Genomic DNA, 25632 nt, shown 5'->3' with positions numbered 1-25632 from the left:
CACGTGTTCACACACGTGAACTTATGTCGCAGCGATGTGTGTGTGTGTCTGTTGGCCCGATATCTCAAAATCGGCTCATCAGATCAGAATCAAATGTGGTACATAGATTCACAGTCCCTTGGTGGGCTATTCAGCTCTGGGACTATTCGCCCCATAGACGAGTGTACATAAGCGAGAAACAACCATTTAAGTGTTTCTCGCTTCTGTACACTCGTCTATGGGGCGAATAGTCCCAGAGCTGAATAGCCCACCAAACGACTGTGATAGATTCAGTTACCAAGTGGCGAGAACTGATTAGATTTTGGTGGGTGTGGCTGGCATACTTTTTGCTCATTGGCATAATTAATGATTATAGAAAAAACGGATACACATTGAGAATGACTGCACACAATTTGATCAGACTTGCTACAAATGTTGATCACACTAGGATATATCAGCCATGAAAGGTATTAAAGCTCCATAAGCTGTATCTTTTGGCTATTTTTTCAGAAGTTTTGTTTTGTAGTTGCCCTCACTTTCTGCCTTGAATCCCTAAACTGTAATTTAGCAAGTATTTAGCACATCAACACAACCTATTTGAGTATAATATCCATTGTTATTGTTGTAAATTGTATTCAATTCCGGACTAGAATTCATTTGTTAACAATAAACAATGATCACTACACACATACAAGCTGTGTTGACAAAAAAAAAATACTCGAAATTTCAGCATGACAAACGGATTAGGGTCAGACACGGTAGTTAATATACAAGAGCAGAAAACTTGAAAACTTGCCACAAGTTACATTTTATGTGCCTTTAAGGGTGACATGAAAGATAATGGCTAATTTGCATATTTAATGAACTTTCCAAATTAAGGATATATCTGAATTGACGCAACCAAAATTGACTAAACTTGCTATCTACATTGAAGATAATTAGGGGTTATTACACGAAGTTTGGGCGATACCGCGTCGTATTCGAGTGATGTGTCCGTATTTTGACGAGTTGCCGAGCAACAAGTCAAAATGCGGACACATCATGAGAATACGACACGGTATCGCCCTAACTTCGTGTTATAACCCCTTTATCATACATGCATGCTTTGGTTATGACAGTTTTCCTACGGACGCTTCGAAATTAGCGACGAAATCAACTGAAATAGACCTTGCTTGCTCTTAGCTGTACTTATAAAAAGTTGGTTGCTAAGGAGTGATGACAACCGTATCACTTCTTGATATTATTCCGCTACAGTCCATTCCACTTCAAAGGAGGGTTTATGGAGCACTTTTAAAGCGAACAATTTAAATATAACGATGTCGACACAGGTTTTCTACAATTTGAAGAAGATTTTTAGTTGAAAAAGATGGTGGATGTAAAACATAGACTGGAGTGTGTAAAACTGGTATGTTTTCGTGTTTTGATACATAACCTCATCCCTGCGTGAAAGTTATGAGGCCGCCAATATCGGGTCAAAATACTCGCGCCACGCCAGCGTCCGATTTCAAACTCGATCGAGTATGAACTGCTGAGAGCATAGAGCAAGTAGTTCCGCGACATTTATGAATGCACAGTGGATATAATACCCGTACCAGTCAGTTTATGTCGAAGAATTACACATGTCCCCAGACGTCAAATATGCCGAATATAGCATCTTAGTAAGGAATTTATTGAGCGGATTAGGGGAAACATGAAGTGGGTACACTGTAAGCTGTAGTGTCGTTCGTGATTTTGTTGCTGTACGAATAAAAGATTTCAAAGGTTTTTCCGTCGTCTGCTCGTATATTTTCGTTCCTGACTTGTATATAACTAAACGAAAGTTAGACTTTCCCTAGATCATACATTATATCTGAACCCCACATCGCACAGGTGCCATCAGACACGATCATGACCTGTGAATGTCACTACAGGTAGAAATCGGAAATATTATACGTTCACCTTCAACCTTGTCTGTCGCGAGTATTTTCAGTGCGGTGGGATTTTTGTGGCTTATTTATGGCTGTAAGCTATGTAATTCACCACCTATATACTTACGCTCATCAACAGGAAACTTGTCGTAAAGAGGTTCTATCATAATAATAATTAATAAAGTATTATATAGAAACAATAACACGAATAATAATAGGTTCAATTTCCGTGAAAATTTCGCCATATACGGGTATTTTGGGTCGAAAAGACCAAATATGATATCGATTTCACTGCCCCATGTTTCCATGGTAACCATTTTAGGTGTTGAAAATTTCAGTTTTTCTAATATCCCATGAAAGTTACTTTGATTGATATGAAAATATCTAGTGGGGAAGTTCGGGTCAGAGAACACAAATGTCAGACTTATTTAATGTTTCGAGTTGCCATAGTAACTATTTTGGGATTGAAAATGTTACTTTTTCCCTAATTCCTATTAAAGAACTATTAATTGATGTAAACAATTGATAATGAGGGGTTTTCTGGTGAGCACACCAAAAAAATCACACTCATTTTAATGTGAGATGTTTCCATGGCAACCATTCGGGAGTAACAACACCTTTTTTTCCAGAAGTCCCACAGCTTCAATGAACTGTTTTTAGATTTCTATATAATACTTATAGCCCCTAAACTTGTAATAATAATAATAATAATAATAATAATAATAATAATAATAATAATAATAATAATTTATTTTTCTAAAGCGATTTCCATCAATAAAATATCAAACCCCTTTACAATAAAATACAAGATGGAAATACAATAATGATAAAAGTACCATAAAAATGCTCTGGTTAAAGTACAACAAGTACATTAAAATACTCCGTTAAAATACAAACTCTACAATGCGCATGATACAAACATCAAAACGATGACTTAATCATAGTACTTTCTGAAGAGATATGTTTTCAGAGATATTTTAAAAGAGGCAACAGATGGTGACAATCTAATTTCTTTTGGTAAGGCATTCCATAAAGTGGGAGCAGCATTAGAAAAAGAACGATAACCAAAGTGTTTCTGTTCCCATTTCACCGGCTCCAAAATTGGTGTGAACGCTGAGCGTGTAAACCGTTTAGGAACGTGAACTATGATAAGATCAGAAAGATAAGCAGGTGCTTGATCGTGCAAAATTTTATACACAAAAGAAGAATTTTGAAATTAATTCTAGCATGGATAGGCAACCAATGAAGCTCACGCCTCACTGGTGTGATGTGTTCATGCATTTTTGTGCGTGTAACTAGACGAGCAGCAGAATTTTGAAGTAACTGAAGTTTACAGAGGTATTTGTCTTCGATACCGAACAGCAAGCTGTTGCAGTAATCGAGACGTGATTTTACAAAAGCGTGCACAAGTCTTTCAGTTTTGTACGATCTAAAACATTTCTAATACGACCAATTCTATGTAGAGCGAACGATGCACACTGACATAATTTCAAAATTTGAGTACTCATATCTGCACAGCAATTTAAATAAACACCAAGATCACGGACAGATTTAGACGTGGTCCCTACTCGAAGAGATGACAGATCAACTGATTTCTTAAACTTTGAACAGAAGTGGATCACTTCTGTCTTAGCATCATTCAAAACCAAACGATTTTCAATCAGCCATTGACGAATATCATCAATACAATGTTCAACTATGAATGATGAGTCGACAGCACGCTCACATGTCAGGTACAACTGAGTATCATCTGCAAATAACATCAAATCCAGTGCATGTTTGATAATTATGTCTTCTAATGGTGCCGCGTACAGCATGAAAAGTATTGGGCCCAGCCCAGCCCACTTCCCTGAGGGACACCACAATCAAGATCACTTGGTGTTGACAGTATCAGCAGTATACCATCAATACACACAGTCTGAATTCTATCACATAGGTAGGACTGAAACCAAGCAAGTGCCTTGCCCTTAATGCCAAACCTGTGCTCCAAGCGATACAACAATACCTTGTGGTTGATAGTGTCGAACGCAGCGGTCAAATCAAGTAGTGAAAGAATAACTTCTTTATGACTGTCAAGTGCACGTAAAATGTCATTTTGAATCATGATGCACTGTCACCCGGTATCTTAATCTTCAGCAGCGTAGACGACATAAAAACACTGCACCGGCCGTGAACGATGACAGGTGTCGGCAAATGATACAAATTTTCGATGCGTTTGTTTGTATGTTTTGGTACAACTGTACCAAACTGTTAAAGTACAATGCCCATGAACTGACTGCGAACAACAAACTTTTGACAAATAATCATAATGACGTTTCGAATTGTCATTTGTCTTATTCGCTCAGCTGTTTTATATGTACATATACCAAGGAAAGTCATGCATACCAGCAAAGGTCACACGTACGCGTAGCTGTAAGTAGTTCGGTTACAGTGAAAATATAATTCATATTCGGTGAGAGAACGCCACATTACCCGTCAAGCCATTTAGCAAAATGCCTGTAAAACAGAGAGTCATTTGGCAAGATAACAAGTAAATTGGCGGTCAACTTCAGTGGTCTTGTACAGCGATTGTAATAAAAAAGTCAACAGGAAGCCCAACTCTGGCCATACAATTGATACTGATACTACAGGCTGCGTAAACATCGCACAGTGGTACAAACCATTTCTCTCATGGTGTATCTTAGAAAATAAACTGAATCGAATGAAGAATAATTCACAATTGACAACGATTGAGATTACCCGCTGATTTTAGTGTTTGCAATTGCTGTACCCAACGAGTGAAGTTGATCGCCAATTTATTTGTTATATGGTCAAATGACTCCCTGTCTAACCAGGCATTTTGCTAAATGGCTTGACGGGTTAATGTGGTGTTCTCTGTAAAATACGGGTTCATATCAGTACCGTCTAAACGATAGGATAATCGAAATACAGGCATAGCATGTATGATAACATGATATAACATTATTGAAAGTCGTTAAACATTTTACTTAAAGAAATTCCTAATTTGTATATTTAATGGACCTTTCTAATTGGGGATATATATCTCGATTGACTCAACCAAAGTTGACGAAACGTGCTATGTACATTGAAGTTACTATGATACAACATTATTGAAAGTTATTAAGCATTTTTACTTAAGGCTATACCTAATTTGTATATTTAATGGACCTTTCTAATTAGGGATATATATCTCAATTGACTGGTCCAAAGTTGATGAAACTTGCTATGTAAATGTTTTTCTCGAGGGTGTATGATTGAAGATACTATGATATAATATTATTGAAAGTTTCAGACAATTCTTTAATGAATTTTCCTGATTAGGGATATATACCAAGATTTACTTGATCAAAGTTGGTGAAACTTGCTACCTACTTTAAAGATACTGTGATACAACATTATTGAAAGTCGTTAAACATTTTTTACGTTAGCCAATTCCTAATTTACATATTAATGAACTTTCCTAGTTAGGGATATATACCAAGAATTACTTGATCAAAGTTGGTTAAACATGTTATGCACATTGATAACACCAGGTTAAAACAATATTGAAAGTAATTGCGCATTTTCATGTCGGGTAATTGCTAATTTGCATATCTAATGAGCTTTCAAGGTTTTGCATACAGAGCTTATAAACGACTTGACCAAACGCAATTACACTTGTTATATAAAGTAGTGATACAATGAAGCAGTCAAAGAAAGTATTTTTATTTCAGCTTATTAAATATTTGTATACTTATTGACCTTTAGAATAAATCTGTGGTGAATATTGTTCATGATGTTGATCATGAACACTTTCAATGAAGTTGCAAACATGTGGCAAAAGTTAAAATTTACACACAACTGCAATATAAGCTTATAAGAAACACGTGAGCATTTTCAGTTCATATCTAGTTTTTCAAGAGCGACGAGTTCTCAAGGTTATCAGCACATTTAATGGTGTAAGCTATTGTATGATCCATGCATGTTGTGCATCACGTTTCCTGAATTGTATAACTTTGTTGTTGAACTTCCGTCGTCTGAGCTCAGAGACACCCGTTGCTCGTCGTCTTACCGGTTTTCGAGTCAGAACCGAACACCGTTCTTCATTATATTCAAACAAGGGCTCATTTTATTCGCAAAATATTAAACATACAATTTAAGAGAAAATGTTATACTATTTCTAAGTGAATTTTGAAGTTTTTTCTTTCTTCCTTTCTGACTTGTTCAACTTGAAGATGAATATCTTTATTGTATGTGCTAATATGCCAGAGTGGCATACGGTTCAATTTTGAAAATTTCATATAAAGTTTGCAAAGCAGAATTCTTCGAATGATGTTCGAATATTGACAAAAAATAACCCTTTCTTTGTAGCCACGGCTTTGTCGCGACGTCCCGCTTGGCGGCTTGCACGTCCAATCATTGTATGAATGAATATTTACTCAAATTGATGTTTTGTAAGTACCAAATAAATACCCTGCATTAAAAATCGATAGTCTTTCCTATTTCTGTTTGATTCACCCAGAATAGGCCCTACGATAGACGCTATTACCCACGAGTGGGTTCGGCATGCTCGAAGATAACCCCCGGAGTTAACCCCTCGACATGTTCATCTGAGCGCAGTCAAGCTATGACCCAATCTGAATAAAAACAGATGTAGAGTACGGCGACGTCTTTACTTACGCGGTATTCTCTTGCTGTTGTGAGAGGCGACAGCAATAGAATTCCCTGTAAGTACAGACGTCACCGTACTCTGCATCTGATTTTAATCAGATTGGCTATGACCCAGCCACGACCGCATAACACAAGCACATGAATTCTTGTAAAATAGTTCCTATCGTTCTTTCCCAGTAAATATCGTTCCTGAATGGTTTATTCACGGACAACTGGGTCTATTCATGTGATAAATATATAACCCCCGGCCCCCCCCCCGCCGTATTCCTCACTCGTGTGTCAGCGTCGCTGACGAGTGAGTCCCCATGCAGGGGCCGTATCCCCCTCGCCTACCGCTCGGAGGGATACGGCCGCTACACGGGGAATCACTCGTCCGCGACGCAGTCACACTCGTTCAGAGTAAGGGGGGATTATATATAATAATTCCATTCCATTCCAAGTAATCTGTCTCAATGTCATCAAAAGACACTTTACTTTCAATATGATCGTATGTATGTTTTATCACACGCCACAATTTCCCCTTGCTTCCATTATTCCACAATGTGTATCATAATCCATCTCTCCAAACGCTTTCATAAGTTTTCCTAAAGGCTAAAAAAGCAAGATAAGCTTATGTGTGTTTATTTTCATGTTTTCGAATCGTTGTTCATTCTTTTACAATGAAAATTAGGTCAATTGTTCGCCTTTTTTTCCGAAATCCTCCTTGAATTTCACCTAAATATCCATCGATTCAACTAAATTTTGTTACCCCTTTTTCTATGATTCTATTGTACATTTTTCCAATAACTGAGCGCTGAGCTCAACGAAATACCTCTATAATTATTTGAATTTCTGGTGTCACTTTTTTATGTAGAGGTATCCCCCAGTCCTTTGGAACAATTTCTAATTGGCACAAAGATTAAAAAGCGCAGTAAATGAGTCAATTATTACCTGCCCAACACCTGCAATGATTTCATGCGTAATTTTGATCTGGTCCACATGCCTTATTATTTTTAAGATTTCGAATAATGCAACGGATGGCTCCTTTTGTAATGTGTATTGTATCTGTGTTATTAGCTGAGACTATCTGATAGCTACAGATGAGGTTACTTTTTCCTCAAAATTCTTTGATTCTTGGTACAGATTATGTTCTTGTACTTTGTCTTTTTCAAGTACAAGGTTTGATTCTTGATCAAGGGTTACAGTTGTGAAGGATCTTTCTTTTGTTCCTTTCAATAATGACCAGTATTTCTGATTACACTTACCTCCAGTTTTTGCAACATCAACATATTGCTGAACTTAAAATTCTAACTGATTCTGTGCCTTCTTTTTATCTTGTAAGTATTGTTGCCATAGAGCTTGACCTTCAATGACCCTGTTATTGTTTTCCTTCACCCACTGTCTATGTTTCCTGCTTGATTTCTTTCTTTCATTTATTGCCATTTTAATTTCTGTACAAAACCACGGTTTGGATGAACTTTTTATTTTTTTCTTAAAAATAGCATTGTGGCATGTATTAATAACACTGTCCAACCAATATCTCCAAACTTTATTAGGCAAATTGTTTATTTTTTTCATTGGCTGCCAAGCTGATTTTATCATTGAAGGATTTTAGATTTGATGCTAGAACATTTTGGAAATTACTCCAATTGGTATCCATATTGATGTCCCATCTCTGTTTCATTTAGGTTTTGACTTCATATTTCCTATTAGGAACTGCTATGCTTTTTAAAAATTATATTATATATACTACCTATATCAAAAATTGTATCTTTATCAACAAAAAATCTTCTATCTTATATTTAAAATTATCACTTGTCATTATGTAGTCAATAACAGGCTGCTGTGTATGTCTTGACCACACCCATTTCCCAATGCTAATACCACTGTTATTAAGACGGGTCAGATCAAATTCATCAATCATTGAAATTAATTTTGCATCATTAATATTTAAAACGTTATCACCAGATTGTTCTCGGATTAGCCAAATGAAATCTCCCATTATGAAAAACTGTTCATTAGAATCCATTAAGTTAATGATATAACTGTGTAGTTCATGGTACAATTCATCTACTGCATCTTTGTTTGTATTTTCTGGCGGAACATAAACCAATCCAAAATTGAACGACTGAGTTTTATCAATTCGTACTTTAATCCAAATTCGTTCCAAATAATCATTTTTGGATTTATAGTACATTCGGATCAATGACTTGAATATTATTTTTGATAAAGAAACCTATTCCTCCCTCTCCCTTTTTTATATGCAATTTTTTCAAAACCACCTAAAGGAATGTACATTTGGTTTTTCATTATTATATAGGAATGTTTCTGTTCCTCGAAAAATTTGTAAGTTTTAATAGTTCTTTAAAAAGTTGACCAAGCTCGGATTGTTTTGATTTTAAACCTCTAAAGTTTACATAACCAACTCTAAGACTATCAAAACAAGGCACATTGGTTTTTTTTCGCACCGCTGCGAGGCGAATAAGAAGTTTAGATTCCTTATCTGCACCGCTGCGGTGCGAAACATCTTCCATAGAAATAACGTAAATAATTTTCATACTTTTGTTATGATCATTAGCGCCTTCTTGCCCGGTGGAGAAACGTATTCACGAGCAGAAATAGATCATTCGACACCAAACGGGTACTCGCAGCCTCGAAGTGTGAGGCTGATGGTCGAACATTGGCGGTAGCCTGAAGGATTCAAAAGGTCGAACCTACCCCTGACGTATTTACATAACAAACAGGTCATTTGCGGGTCGCCATATGTGAGGTGTGACCCTGTATGTGCATATCTGTTCTGTTCCCTTTGCTTTGGTCACCAAGCTTCGGTCCCAGATCTTGTCCTACCTTTGAATACACAGCGGTGCCGAAAGTATTTGCGGACGACGTCGGAAGGGCTTGGACGAAAACTAGCGAAGAGAAAAAACATGGCAGGTCTACTGAGACAACTTTATGCGCATATCGGTGCCCTGGTCATCACGATCTGGGCTTGCATCAAATTTTTCCTTCCTAGCGCCAAAAAGTCCGTAGCGAACGATATAGTTCTTGTGACGGGCGCAGGTAACGGCATTGGCCGCTTGATAGCCATCAACTTTGCGAAGCTTGGTGCTGAGTTAGTTCTCTGGGACATCGATAAGGCGGGCATGGAGGAGACGGCTGAAATGATCGCTGCAGTTGGTGGGACTGCACACTGTTACGAGTGCGATGTCAGGAAAAGGGACATCGTATATGGCGTCTCAGAGAATGTGAAAGAAGAAGTTGGTGACGTTTCTATTCTTGTCAACAATGCTGGCGTCGTAGCTGGGAAAAGACTGTTGGATTGTCCAGATGAGTTGATCGAAAGAACTGTGGACGTTAACACAATGGCTATATTTTGGGTAGGCAACACGATTGCTGTTTTTGTCGCTGTAACACAGGGGCACAAGGTAATATCAGTCATAGCAAGAGTGTAAAAATTTAATAACTTTAATCAGCGTGTTTATTTTTAGCCGGATGCCGGCCAAATTGACCGGCTACTTTCGTATTTTGGCCGGCTACTTTTCACACCGTTTCGATTGTCGTGATGGGGTTTTATGATCAAGGTTCTTGTCTGACTTTTACACAGAACTGCGAACGACACCAGTTCATGCTGAGAACACAAGCTTTATTACTGAACACGCCATGAGATAAAAAAAGGCGCCAACCGGAACACAACTGTAGCAATTACATGTAAAGGCACCAAAGCGCATGCACCGAATGTAATAGAACACCAAAGGATAAACATTTTTTTGGCGGGAGATTATAGTCCACAGTCATTGGACGAAAGTTACCGAAGAGTCTGATTGGTAGACGGATAACACATAGGCTCTGCTTAGTCCTATTAATAATGTTCAAATGATGTGTCATTTGTTCTCCGACATTCTCCCGGCGACGAAAGATAATCTTGAACACTTTCAATATGAATTATCAATAAATGATTCGTTTGAACAAAAAACTTAGAAATTTCAAAGAGTTAATTGACTCAACAGTTACAGCAATTTATGAAAGTTCGGATATTCTCATCCTGGCTGCAATGGCTGCATCTCTGGATGGTCTCCCCGACTCTGGCGGGTCATTGGTTTTCTCAGTAGAAATTTCTTGCCGATGGATGTCTTCCCGCTCGTTCACATCTTTGTCTTCAGATGATGATAATTCTTGAGAGGCTACCTCAGGGGGTATAACTTGTGTATAGGGCGGTTGGTGTGTCCCCTGGCGGTGGAGATTTCAGCTGATCGCACCAACTTGTCACGTCCATAAACAAGTCTCTTCACAGTCCCGAGCTGCCATTTCATCCTACGATCGATATCACTATGGATCAGTACCACATCACCCACTTTAATTACATTGTGCTTGTTTCCGGAACCGGAGTGACGTTCTCTCAAAGCTGTCAAATACTCGGTTGACCACCGCTTCCAGAACTGTTGTTGGAGATTTGACAAATGTGCGTAACGTCTGTTAACATCATTGTGGTTTCCAAAAGTCGGGTCTTCGATTTCTTCATCGGAGACTGTGATGTATGGTAGTGAGGTCAAGCTTCTACCATGTAACAGGTGATTTGGGGTCAGGCTAACGTCATCATCCGCACTGGATGAAACGAAGGTGAGTGGGCGATCATTTAATACAGTCTCAATTTCGGTGACGACGGTAGCAAGCTCATCATACGTGATGAATGATCGACCGAGAACCTTTTAATCGCATTCTTCGTGAGACTTATGAGCCGCTCCCAAAAGCCGCCAAACCACGGCGCACGTTTGGGTATGAAAGTCCATTTCACTCGCTGAGATGAGAGATAATCTCGAACATCAGGCGTGTCGAGCAAGGAGCGTATCTCCTCGGCTCCAGAGATTACGTCGAGGCGTTGTCGGATAACATTCGGCTAGGCAGGGATCGTCTTGCAGCAAAACGGCGAAACGCGAGTAGAAATGTTTTAGTCGTCAAATCCGGTACCAATTCCAAGTGTATGGCCCGTGTAACCGCACAGGTAAACAGGCACACGTATGCCTTGTTTTGTTTACCATCAATAGCTTTGGTGAGGAGAGCCCCCGTGAAGTCGACCCCCGTCACACTGAATGGAGGGGTGATGTTCACGCGATATGTAGGCAGCGGAGCTTGGACTGGGTTAGTGTACGGCTTTCCTTCAACTTTCAGACAGGTAACACAGTTGTGAAGAATCTTGCTAACGATACGTCGTATTTTCGGTATCCAGTACTGTTGACGAATTTGTGTTACAGTCGACTGGACTCCTCCATGGAATACGCGTTCGTGTGCTTTCAGAACGACCAGTTTAGTGAATTCATGGTGAGGAGGCAGCAACGCTGGAAATTTCGTGACATAGTCCAATGCTGCATTGTGTACACGGCTGCCACATCGAAGTGTGCCCTCGTTATCGAGAAATAGGTTGAGTTGTTGAACCAACGGTCCGAACCTCTTCACATTCATCCTCATGGAATGAATAGTGTCTGTATATATCTCAGATTGTACGTCTTTAATCCAGATTTGTTCAGCATGTCGTATCTCGTCCGGTGAGACTACTCCTGACGGCGTGTCTCTCTTTCGCTGCAGTCGAGATTTGAAACGAAATACATACGAAGTAACGCGGAATAGTTTGTCTAACGAGCTGAAACGAGTAATGTCCACCGCGTATTGTATGCCAACGTCAATTGCGGGGTCGATTTCCGTGTTTGATGAGCAGATGCTCTCAGTGGATCGGCGAGAAAGATCCTCAACGTGTTGCATTTTGTCGGCAACCTCAGCATCGATTTGTGTGTGAGGCTCGATCATGAAGTCGTCCGTTGTAGCGATATGGTGTACTGCGCTATCAAACAGTTCACAGATTGGCCAGTCTCCATTTTCTTTCAACCAAGTAGGGCCGTTCCACCATAGAGTAGAATTGGCTAGTTGATCAGAAGTAATGCCTCGAGTTAACAAATCAGCTGGGTTGTCAGCGGAGGGGCAATATTTGTAGATGTGACGAAAACCATTGATCTCCTTGACGCGATTCCTTACGAAGATCGGCAGCTTCTTGACACTGTTGATCCAATACAACGCAATTTGACTGTCCGACCAGAGATACCGCTGTGTAATGTTTATCTTGCCGGAGAGAGCATTTATTACGAATTTGCTGAGTCGAGTGCCAATCAGGGCGGCCATCAGTTCTAACCGAGGCAGTGACAAATCGGACGTTGGAGCGACGCGTGCCTTGGCCATAACGATAGAAGTTTCACTTGAACTGCGGAGATAAACTACAGCTCCGTAGGCGGTAGTGCTGGCGTCAGCGAAAACATGAACTTCGCAGTCGTCGTTATCTTTATTCCCTGAGAAGTATTGGCGGTTTATTGTCGTCTTGCGTGTAGCATTCAAGTCCGCTGCGATCTGTATCCATTGAGAGTTCAATTCAGCATCGAGCGGTTCGTCCCAAGGGAGCCCGCGTTTCCATAGTGACTGTACAAAGAGTTTAGCTCTGATGTGAACTGGAGCTACGAAGCCCAGTGGGTCGTACAGTGTAGCGGAGGAACTGAGAACATCTCGTTTCGTTATCAATTCATTTGGAATAGGCTCGCTATTATTTTCTGAGTAGGTCATCGTGTCGCTTTCTGGTTCCCAACGCAGGCCGAGTACTGGTACATCATGGGAGGGTTCGTAGATATCATCCTGTTTTGCGAGTTCACATAGTCGTTCACTGTTGGACGTCCATGAGCGCAGCTTGAACCCACACGACTGCATGAGGTGGTTTGCGTCGTTGTAATATGACACGGCCTTCTCATCAGACTCTTCACCGTCTATCACATTGTCAACATAAATATTATGTTTGAGGTCATCAGCTGTCGGTATGGAGGCGTTACTTTCCAAGTGGGTCTTGATTACAGCGTTGAGCATGAATGGGGAACAAGCCGCCCCAAACAGAACAGACTTGAATTGATAAACATCAAATGGACTTTCGGGATCACGAATGTCCGATAACCAAAGAAATTTGGTGTATTGACGCTCGTCTTCCTCTAGACGTATGTTTAAGAATGCCTTTTCAATGTCACTGACGAAAGCGATTCGGTTAGCGCGCGAAATCGTAGCAAAATGGCAGGTAAATCATTGATTAATGACGGCCCAGTTTGAAGACAGTCGTTTAGACTTGCCGAGTCAGCATTTTGTTTGCTACTGCAGTCGTATACAATACGTATTGGAGTGGTAACTGAGTCCTTCTTGACAGCTCGATGCGGCAAATAATGTCCTTCAGTTTGTTGTCATCTTGAATCTTCTCGACGAAGTCTCGGCGCAGTTGATCGGTGATGATATCGTCATATCTCTTCGTTAAGTCAGGGCCAAACGGCGAACCATAGCGCGCGTGCGATTTTCAGTTGCCGCATAGTTTGAAGGCAGTGGCGGATGATCAGTTTTCCATGGTAAACGGGCAATGTATTTACCATTTTCAACACGTAGATGAGTGTCCCGATATGTTTCGAAGTCGGTATTTTCATCATTTTGCGAGTCTGCCTTCACTCCGATGAGCTCTAAATTCCACCAGTTTCGTATGTCATCGTCGGTGTGTGTTTCTACGTTCACGTGATGAATATTAATGTCAGAGTCCAATTTCCCACGCTTTCCAGTAGGACCGGACAACAAGTAGCCGAACTTAGATGATATTGCAGTTGGACCTGCCCCGCGCACGATATGGTTTCCAACAAAGTTCCAATATTGATCGGCTCCGATGAGCACATCAATTTCCATAGTTTTAACATTGGAAACAGGGTGGGCAAGCTTTAATCCCGTAGATGGTCTGAGTTGAGTATTTCTGCTGACACGTGGTTGAATAGGTTGGACGAAATCTCGGGAATTATCAGGGCGTTAACAGTACTGGTATGCCCATTCTGTTCGTGCAAAGTTACCATTGCACTTTTCATGGAATGAATTTGTTTCGAATTGTCCCGAATGTTGACAGGCTCACGTTCTCATGAGTGTCCGATTTCAAGTTGAGTTTGTCAGCAAATCGCTGCGTGATAAAAGTTCTGTTGGACCCATCGTCGAACAGCACGGTAGCGTTGATAGGTTTCCTATCGCCGACCGACATAGGAATGACTGCCGTCTTGAGGAGAACCGATCCGTTGGGTGTAGATTTCCCCTTTGTGTCGTCTGTTTTCGCCAATGCCACATGAACTTCAGAAGTTCCCTTTTTCTCAGACGGTGTAGCTGATTTGGTGTCATGAAGGGTAGAGTGATGTTTACGCTTGCAGATCTTGCAAGTGTAACGAGACTTGCAATCGCTCACGCGATGCTTTCCAAGGCAATTGTAACAGAGACGATCGCGTTTGACAATGTCTAAGCGACGTTTCGGGTCGGTGACAACTTGGCAATCACTTGTGTAGTGATTTCCCTTACAAAACACGCATGTTTTGATTCTCAAAGGCTTTGTTGTGCGCGTAGATGCGGCCTTAGTATGAAATGAAGCGGTCATATTAGGCTGTGTTGCTATGTCCGCAACCGATAACTCATCGAGTGGAACTCCGGCTTGAATGGCGTCGATTTCCCGTAGGATGGCTTTGCGCAACTCTGGTAAAGTCCAAGCCTTGTTTCCGTGATCTCTTGCGATCTGTTTCCGAATATTGTTAGGTAGTTTATCTCGAATCATGGGAATGAGAAGTTCTCCATAAGCGTTCTCTTCTTTGCCAAGTGATTGTAAACCGCGAATATGACTTTCTAATGTGTCATAAAACAATCTCAGACTGTTAATGTCACTCGTAGGTTGAGGAATCTGCCACAGTGCAGTCATGTGCGCATCGATGATCAAATGATTCTGTCCGTAGCGTTCGATGAGTAGCTCTAAAGCATGGTCGTAGTTGGAGTTTGTCAAGGCGAGACCGCTAATCGTACGGGCAGCTTCATCAGTTAAAACGCTGCGTAAGTATGTGAACTTTTGAATGTTCTCGAGGTTCTTATCATTATGGATGGACGATTTGAAAGTGTCGTAGAAACTCACCCACTCGAGTACGTTTCCTGAGAAAGTTTTCAGCTGTAGTTTCGGTAATGCGACCGTTTTCTTCGATGTGTCTTGAGTAGCGGTGTCGGAGTTCGCCGATGGGCCAGTCGCATTGTTCGGTTTGTTGTTTTTGATGAAATCAGTGATCTTGTCGTTTCTCTCGAATATCTCGGACATGTAGTCGCCGGATTCTTGGCTCGCAGCATCGTAGCTTGCTTCATCCGTATTATCTAAGATATCTTCTTCGATCTTAGTTAAAGATTCGTATTTCTGAGTCAGTTGAGTGTTCAATGCTCTGAGTATCCTGTGAGCTTCAGTCTTGTTCTCAGCTGCAGCGAACGTTGATGTGAGTTGTTCTGCACGGTTGAACAGCCTCGTCATTTGGGCACGTTGTCCCCTGCGCTTGAGTTTCAACTTGGCCAATTTCGTTGCCAGTTGCTCGGCTTGAGTTGGTTGCTGCTCCTCGTCAGACATCCTATCCTGGTCTCGGCACCAAAAAATGTCGTGATGGGGTTTTATGATCAAGGTTCTTGTCTGACTTTTACACAGAACTGCGAACGACACCAGTTCATGCTGAGAACACACAAGCTTTATTACTGAACACGCCATGAGATAAAAAAAGGGGCGCCAACCGGAACACAACTGTAGCAATTACATGTAAAGGCACCAAAGCGCATGCACCGAATGTAATAGAACACCAAAGGATAAACATTTTTTTGGCGGGAGATTATAGTCCACAGTCATTGGACGAAAGTTACCGAAGAGTCTGATTGGTAGACGGATAACACATAGGCTCTGCTTAGTCCTATTAATAATGTTCAAATGATGTGTCATTTGTTCTCCGACATCGCTCTCTGGCCCGGAAATTCTGGTTTTGATAACAATAATTAGATTTTTTGGTGGTCTTGCAAGCCGCAGATAATATTTCAGAAGTGCCGATGTGGCTATATGTAGTCTAGCAATTTACGCGGTGAACTTGTTGCTATCACTGTAGTACCGCAATCAGCGAACGTGTTGTACTGTACACCGTGACTAGGAATCGCTCTCGAGGTCAACCTCGCTCGCCCGATCACAGCCCGAATTATTCCGACGTTCACATCGGTTATAGCCGAAAATTGGACTAACATACAATTACGTTATGCCCGCGAATAGCCGACCATTTCCAAATGAAGCCGACTTTTGTTTCGCTCAAACGCGGAATAGAAAGTCGACGCTCGAGAGCTTTGGTTTTCTGCGTAAGAGTAGGGCCTAGTCTGATGGGTTTGGTAGGTTTTTGATCAAATCTAAAGCGACCACAAGTTACTGAGTCTCATTTTTCATACTTTCGAAACGCCACGTCAATCTATCCATGGTCGATCACGATGTCAACTCAAGTCGATCGACATCGCGTTTTGTGGAGGGGCCGTGGTTGTGTGCATCGCGGAAGAGAAAGTCGACGCTCGAAAACTTTGATTTTCTGACTTTGTCTGTTGGTTTTGGGAGGTTTAGATCAAATCTAAATAAACAAAAAATTACTTGGTCTCACTTTTCGTACTTTTGAAACGCTACGTCGATCACAGTGTCAAATTTCAGGTCGACCGATATCGCGTTGTGTGTACTGACTACCGGTGCTTTGTACACACACGGTGTAGTACAGGCTGGCGTTCAGTGTCGTTAGTTTGAGGTTTTATCAAACATGAACACTGAAATTTAGCTTTCATTTTCAATTATATTCAACATCAGCAAAAAATCAATAATCAGCTCGCGGATTCCTTTTATTGTGAAATTAGTACAGTGAATTAAAATCACTGAAAATTGTGTTCCTATAATTCATTGAAATTGAATAAACTCTTTGATTTTACTGTATCTTCAATCAAGTTTATTTAAATCAGTAAAACACTTTGTGCAGCCAGGCTGGTCAGGATTCTAGCGGATCGTTTTCTGGGTTGTGAAACCCCTATTCTATGATGTATTTCAAAATGTTTGTTCAAGTCATGAGCTTTACATAATTCTACACAACAGTCTGGTGAAATTTTGCTATTATCCATGTCAACTGAATGCAGTTGACAGGCCCGAGTGATATCAACTTAATTTTTCTGACTTTTTTAAACTTTATCCCTTGAAAACATGTTGTAATTGGCAATGATAATGATTATTCTGTATGCTGAAATGGTCTTAAATACTGTACAAGAATGCATAAAATTACTCCAAAATGTCTTCAAAATTTAAAAATTTCTTGCCCACACACAGGGACGGGGACCCCGTCCCTGAAACCCTCTCCCCCTTTGTGTATGTTGAAATAGCCTTTTATACACTTGTATAAGAATGCATGAAATTGCTCAGAAATGTCTTCAAATTTAAAAATAATCCTTAACACTCTCATGCTGAAATGGTCTTTCCGTACAGTACAATAATGCATGAAATTACTCCAAAATGCCTTCAAATTTTAAAAATTTCTTGCACACAGGAAACCCTCCCCCTGTGTGTATGTTGGAATAGCCTTTTATACACTGTAGCCTATAAGAATGCATGAAATTGCTCAGAACTGTCCCCCCCCCCCCCCCGCCCAGGGAACTGGTTGCACACATAAGCTAACCGCCTACTTTTCTGAATTTTCCGCCTACTTCAAAAATTTTGAGAACCCTGACTTTATGATTGCGCTGTAACTTGATGCGCAGTGAGAGTACTGCCACAGTCCATGTAGCCGACAATGAGATGCAAATGATACGCGGTAAAGGTCTCCTCGACTAACTTTCAGCTGGCTGCTCACTTTCTACTATTTTTATAGTATTTTATACAGAGGCACAGACTTATTCTACCTTCAACTTAAAACTGATAGTGATTTTGTAGCTCATTCTTTACTATTTTTCTTAGTTTTTGGTAGCCGGTAACAGACACTTCGTGTTCGTGTCGGCTACATGGACGATCTGCCCTTTAAAGAGTCTGCCGAGACAGTACTGTGACCGCGCATAAAGTAACTGCGCAATGTTGTCGTTGCTGCTGTAACTGTTTCTCAGAGTCTGTGCTACAACTGTTTGAATTTGACATAAATACTGATCTTGATTTAGGATTGATGTGCTTTAGGGTACTTTAATAAGTAAACAATAATGACAGTAATATTATTTTTATCAAGAATATTCATAATTTATTAATAACAGAGTCTCTATTTCAACTACACTAATTTGGCATGAAAGCTGGTCATCATTCAGGATTCGAGTACAGTAGGATACTTTTGTAAGTATACAATAAAGACAGAAATATTTAATTTTTATCAAGTTTTCATAATTATAAATTTATTAAGTTTTTTTTTTTACTTTTGCCATGACTGATAATGCCTTGTGCCCCTGTGGCCATAGTGTGCCAAAGTGTCCCATAATTGTTTCGCTAGACTTTGACATTTGCTGAAATTCCGGTAGGCACATGTCCCTCCCGGTAATTGTCCTGCACAATACTATTTGGAAAATGCAAGAGGAGCAATATCCGACAGTGTGAATATATATATATATATATATATATATATATATATATATATATATATATATATATATATATATATATATATATATATATATATATATATATATAGTGTGTGTGTGTGTGTGTGTGTAAATATATATATATATATATATATTGTGTGTTGTTTTCTTCATGCAAACCAATACACTTACAATCCCTTGGTCATGCGATTTATTACTCCACTGGAGCCTATGCATTAGGAAGTTGTAAACAGACAATGACCAGGTACAAAATTAAGAATCTGCCCAGTGGTGCCTCCATGAGCTTCACTAATTATCAGCTGTGATTTAAAGATACCCAATTTGAGTGAGTTTTACGGAAATGGCATACTGAAGAGGGCTAGGTTCATCAACTTCACATAATTAACATTATAAAGCACAGCAATGGGTTCACGCCAGTGATTTCATTCAGATGACTGACAGTAATTCTTCTTCTGATTATATTCCTTTTCCAGACTGTGAAAGCGTTCTTGCCATCCATGATAGCCAACAATCACGGTCATTTGGTGACCATTGCAAGTATGGCAGGGTCCCTTGCTGCAGTCGGCTTGGTGGAGTACTGCGCCAGCAAATTTGCCGCCGTTGGTCTCCATGAATCGCTGATGCTGGAGCTCATAGCTCAGAACGTCGATGGCGTGCACACTACGCTGGTTCAACCAACCAAAATTAACACTGGAATGTTTGATGGCATGAAAGATCTGTACGTATCAGAACATCTTTTCCGCAATATAAAAATATTGGGCGTTGTCAATAATCACATACTGTCTCCCTAAAGAGATGAAAGCGCAGGTTATCCTATCTACTTCCTTCTGAAGTTTTTGTGGTGTGTGAAAGAGTAAATTTGCCAACATATTCACGTACCTCCAAGAGTTCAAAACCCAAAACGTGATATTGCAAGGACTTTCATGGTTGGTTATAGACATGTTCTTAGTGGCATTTAGATGCATTTTTGTTCAAATCAAAATTGATGAAATGACTGATACACAAATGAGCGAAATGTGACAATTTTAAAAAACTTAAAACTCACAAGCTACAGTTTGGCCCTTGGAATTTTAAAGTTTGCAGAAACATTCGTGCTTCATGCAAATTTAAGATTCAGTTGGTCAAATGGCTCAGATGAGTGACATATGCAAGTGAGTAAAATAAATCTTGAAAACTTTTGAAAGTATTCCAAATATTTCACATTAATAGTAGTCACTCTTTGACCTAACAATTTGCTAACGATATTTCTAATGGACAAATTGGAACTTAAACAAATTGCTGGAATAACTGAGATGCAAATGAATAAAAGATGGTCAAACAGTACAACCTCATTAACTGATTACAGTATGGCTAGGGGAAAATGACGATGAGGTACAGGTGTATCTTGGGTAATTACAGATAAGGCTTGGCACTATTCTATCCAAAAATTCTAAAATCTAAAGTTGCAATCTAAATATTACAAAAATTGCCATTTTGATACAAAATTGCTACACTGTTTGTCCATGTTGTGCAAAGTAGACAGTACAGTGCCAGTATTGGTGTTATATTTCTAAAAAGATGTTTTCTCAAAAGTGGTAGCAGACAGCAAACCTCAAAGGGACCGTAGATAAATTTAACCACACCATGGCAAACAGAACTTATTGTGTTTCCTGAAACCTCCACCCAAACAAAAGTTTAGACATGAAAAAACATGAACACAAAAATGGATGAAATGGTTTGTTTCAAGTTAAACCGCTGTCGAACACTTCAAAACAAAATCCTAACAGTGATAGTATGTCATGTATACATGGTTCCCGTTGTGTAACCATGGCAAATAGCTGGTGTAAATTTGCTCATGGCAATTAATTTAGAAGTGAAAGCACCCTGCCCAATTGCAGTGAGTTTTGATTTCATGCGTATGTTGTAATTATCCACTGCCTCCAAGTTGTATCATACGAGCGGTTTACAATTACCAGATATATATCCATTTTCACTTGTATTTTTCCTGATTGAGGAAGCATGCGCCTCGAAATTCAAAGACTTACTCTTTTGCTCAAACTTTTCTCAATGAAACTTTCGATATTCTCTTACCAAATCAAGAAAAAAATCAGTGGTCGGCACTGTCCAATTTGGTACGAGAAAGACAAATTACCTAATGTTTCCCGATATTTGAAATTTAAAATGGCCGCCATCATTGGGTAACTCTCAGAGAAGAAAAACAATTTCGAATTTGGAAATTTTTTCTCATTCCAAGACCATTAAAATGAGCCCCCACAAGTAGAAAATTAAAAAAGAATTGTAGATATTGGAGAGCCCTGATACCTGTCCCCAAGGGGCATTCTATTGAATTCATCAGCAACTGCATACTTTCTTTCAGTGACGGAATACCTACATTGGAACCACAATATGTTGCTGATAAAGTGGTGGAAGCTGTGTTGACCAATCAGAAACAGCTGTGCCTTCCAAGGATAGTATACCTTTTCCCCTTCATTAAATCGTAAGTTCCTACAAGAAGATTAAAAAACTAAAGTTTTTCTCAAAATCACTATTAATGCAAGCCTAGGGACTATATACTAGAATTTGCAACCGGCTTACAAAACTATATTTGAACTTAAATGTATGATGATGAAGTGAAAATGATTTGTGTAGGTATCTAATTATCATTCACTAAATGGAAAAGAGCAAGAGACTGCCTTGGGTATTTTGATATTCGATGCAGACTTAGCCTTAATTTGCTAATACAGTGAGAAAGCCTTAATTTGCATATCTTGAATTTGTATAATTTATTGTAGTCCCCGTCAATCAGAACAAAATTCTACTAAAAATTTTCAGGCAAAGCGGGACATGCCCTGCATGTTAGAGAAACCGAGAGAAAACACAACATAGATCCTTACTTCATGATGGAGTATAGTATGAGGCTTCTTTCTTGTGATCTCAAAGTCAATCATTAGCTGTTTCTGATTATCGCTTCGATAAAGTGTGTATGTGCGATGTATGATAGTGAGCATGCGTGCGTGAGTGCTTCACGAACTCTACAACGTGTTGAGCGGTCTCAGTCAGAAAAATGTAACAACTTAGCCGGCTATTGAACCCTCTTTTTGGGAGTGGAGATTTAGCCGAGCGGTTCTGTCTGTGGCCTCTCAGCTAGGCGACTGATGCCGTATGTTTTGGGTTCGAATCCGATTGAAAACTAGCCGTATTAATATTGAAAAAATGAATATCTATCCAGATAATGTTTCAAGGCTTTTTGAAAATTCTGTTACATGAATGGGGACTTTAGAACTTTGTTACCACTGGTGTTCTTATTGAAACTATGAGAATCACATATCATAGGAACTGACCACTAAATACAGCTGCAATAAATGCACTTAGTGCACAAAGACAATATAGGACTGAATATTGCATGTGCATTAACATTTAGTAACAATGCTGAAATATTGATCAACACTACACAGGGTGGTTTTATGGATGTTTCTAGCTTGTCCATTATTCCAAATATTCTTGCATATATAGCAAGGTATCACACAATAAAAGCAATACTCATAGATAGATCTGCTGTAACCGTCAGCAGGGTCACATTGCATTGAATAGGTTGCTGAGATTTCAGCCAGACAGTGACTACCTAAAATACAGCATTAGTCGTACTGGTAGAAACTGATTTTTCTAATTTGTGAAAATTTTGTATTATTCTTGATTCAGATGGATGCCAGTTGATGCAATGATACATATAGCAAAATACAGCGACGGCTTATATCTGATGGACAGCTTTGTTGGTAGGCAACAGAAGGACTCCTAGGACAAGCATTGACAGTGCGGACAACAATTTGACCAATCACAGGCTGAACTTGGTTAAGAATTAAAGTAAAAGGGTCGTTTTTACATTTCTCGCAATGTTCCGTGGTACTTTTGTCAAAAATTTCTTGTAGCTTATTCAACCAACCTTGGACTGACTGTCACAAAACTGAAACTCTACCCCAAGTCAATAAGATGCTGTGATTTTTCCTTCTTTTTATCAAAGTTCTAAATATCCACAAAACCACGTTGAATATGATACACATTGGTCATTTTCAACAATTGTCAAGCAGAAATGAATTTTTCTTACAAAATCAACTCCATTTTTTGTGACTTTTTACTCGTGAAGATATTCCCATATATATCATCCTGTCATGTAGACATCCAGTAGCAGGCCTATGGGATAGTTTTCATGCCAATTTTCAATCCTGTAGAATTTATTTGCTATGGTATTTTCATTGAGATTTTATTGCTGCCTCGGGGAAAATTTGCACAACTCTTACCATGTTCAAATAATTGTATTGCATTGCACCGCCTGATAGAGAAGTAAAGAAGTAAATGGTAAATAAGGCAAATAAATTACTCAACCTGCCAAAAGTTCCAAGGATACAGAAATTTTATCCCCGCAGCCAGAGTCCAACAGCCATCGCATATTAAACCAGATATGAACTTAAAATGCTACTGTGTTTCTGTATGTTGCAGTTGTCTGTAAACTGACACCTTTCTCTAGCATTATTGCCAAGGGTTTTGTAACTTCATTAAAATGTTTTAATCAACATCACTATCAATATTCGTGCTTGGCCTCAATTGAAAAAAAAAATCAGTATGTATATACAAATTAGTAATTAGCTGAAATGAAAATGTTAAATTTCCTTGATTGCTATTTTATCAATGCGGCATCACTTTCCGTTAAAGTTACCAATTTAACAACGAATTGTCGTATAGCATCACTATGTTTGACAAACTGCATTTCTATGGATAATATCGAATGAGTTTGTAAAACATTCTATAAATCAATGGCTGCTGGTAAAGTCCGTAAACTGTCCACAGCAAATACCATGTTATTTTCCTGCCATACCTCCTCAGTTATACTAGTATTTACCGAACGAAATATTAATTTCATTAAGAATTCCAATTATGCACTTTTGCAACTTGCCCCCTGTAGGTCACAGGTCATTCTCTTCTCAGGTCCAGTAGTCAATATTCCAATAATGTTGGGTTGCCAAATGATTCCTTTCAACTGGTCCAAATTGAAGCAAAACTTGTCATATTACTTTTACCGAAAACATCAGACAAAACTCATTTCTTTGTACGACTTTTAAATTTTATGTTTCCATCGATACATGTCTTTTTATGTTAGGAAACTAATAACTATACATAAACTTTGACTTGGCACTTAAAATAAATAAAAATGTCCCTCCTACTACAGTCAAGGGTGTGTTAAAAATACTGACCAACATGAGCCCCACTTTGTTCATTATACTTACATGTCATAAATATATCCAGAGATATAACAAATGGGAGCTCAGTGTCATTGACACTATCTTTATAAAATCTGAAATCTTGAATTTGTTAATATCCATGCTTTCTATCCATTTCCTGTGGAAATTATACTTGTTTTTTACTTTCTACTTTCACAATATTTTGATGAGTCTTTGTTTGTTATGTGGAAATTTAATTCTTTTCTAAATCCAGAAATAACATCATTTTTAAAACATCCCAATATTTGGAGTGTGAATTTCTGGCATTTGTCAGTGATTTTGGGAAATATGACACAACAGGAGAGGACATCAACAAAGCTAACAACATCCATATACAACGAAAATTCAATAAATAAAAAATAGTGACAACATCACTGTTCGCTCCCATATAGTTATCAAAACAAGTCAACAATTGTATGAAACATGGACATACATATACAGACAGACTGACATACACAGACTGGCACAGAGTGATGACATTGACCCCAAGTGTGCCTTGGCCCATGGAGAGTGATAAAGATATAACAAACAGCTGAATGTAATGATAAAATAGTTAAGTATAGGCCTATACAGGCACTGAGAGTGAATATGTTACAGCAATTTGATTAGTTTCTTTTCCTTTTCTACTTCTGTGATAATCTTTAAGACAATCAATCTGCAAGGCAGTTTATGTATTGACAAATATGTTATCTTTTACAAGCACACAGTAAACTGTTCTTGATTTTTCATTTACAATATTTGACATAGACTGAAATACATAACACGCAACCAATGTTTACACTTTGCCCATACACCAGATACATGGAGAAATTTCAACATACAATCATCAACTCAGAAACCCTACAGGGAAGAGTAAACATTGTTTTCTTCAAGAACAGCTGGTGCATCCACATCTGGAACAACTTACACCAATTACACAAGGATGATGACACAAGAGATAAAGTTAAACTGTGGTGAACTTGACTATTCCTTTCAAATCCTTACCTAACTTGACATCTTAAACTAAAATACACTGCATGGTTAATTGTGCACAAAAATACATCGGGTGGACCATTTGATAAGGGATGGTGTCTGGAAGATCGATGAGGTACATTATCTTTTTTATCCAATCCATTGTACATTCTTTTTTCCCCACTCTCCCACCTTTTCTTTTTGTCAAACCTTCTCTGGCTGAATTTTTTATTGGCATTTGTTTGGAATTTTTTCAAAATCTGCTAGGATTTTTTTACCGCATTTCAACACCAAATACAGTTTACCATATCAAATGCTTACTAAACCACCACATTATATACTCTTAGTTCCAGTAGGTATAAAATTACCAAAAAAAATCTTAAAAATACAAAATGAAAGATATCCTAGTAAAACTGAAAGTTTCGCAAAGCTGCCCCAAAAATTCAAAATTC

General features: G+C 39.0%; 1 protein-coding gene across 1 annotated transcript; it reads left to right on the top strand.

Annotated features, from left to right (window-relative positions):
* Nucleotides 1–9265: 9265 nt before the first annotated feature.
* LOC139142818 (epidermal retinol dehydrogenase 2-like) lies at nucleotides 9266–24467 on the top strand. Its single transcript, XM_070712981.1, has 4 exons — nucleotides 9266–9892; nucleotides 19451–19695; nucleotides 21334–21453; nucleotides 22656–24467. Exons 1-4 carry the CDS (start codon nucleotides 9443–9445, stop codon nucleotides 22750–22752), a joined length of 912 nt encoding a protein of 303 aa, XP_070569082.1. The 5' UTR covers nucleotides 9266–9442; the 3' UTR covers nucleotides 22753–24467.
* Nucleotides 24468–25632: the final 1165 nt, after the last annotated feature.

This window comes from Ptychodera flava, chromosome 10 (genome assembly GCF_041260155.1).
Source record: "Ptychodera flava strain L36383 chromosome 10, AS_Pfla_20210202, whole genome shotgun sequence".
Taxonomy (NCBI): domain Eukaryota; kingdom Metazoa; phylum Hemichordata; class Enteropneusta; family Ptychoderidae; genus Ptychodera; species Ptychodera flava.
This window is presented reverse-complemented; position numbering and strand designations above follow the sequence as displayed.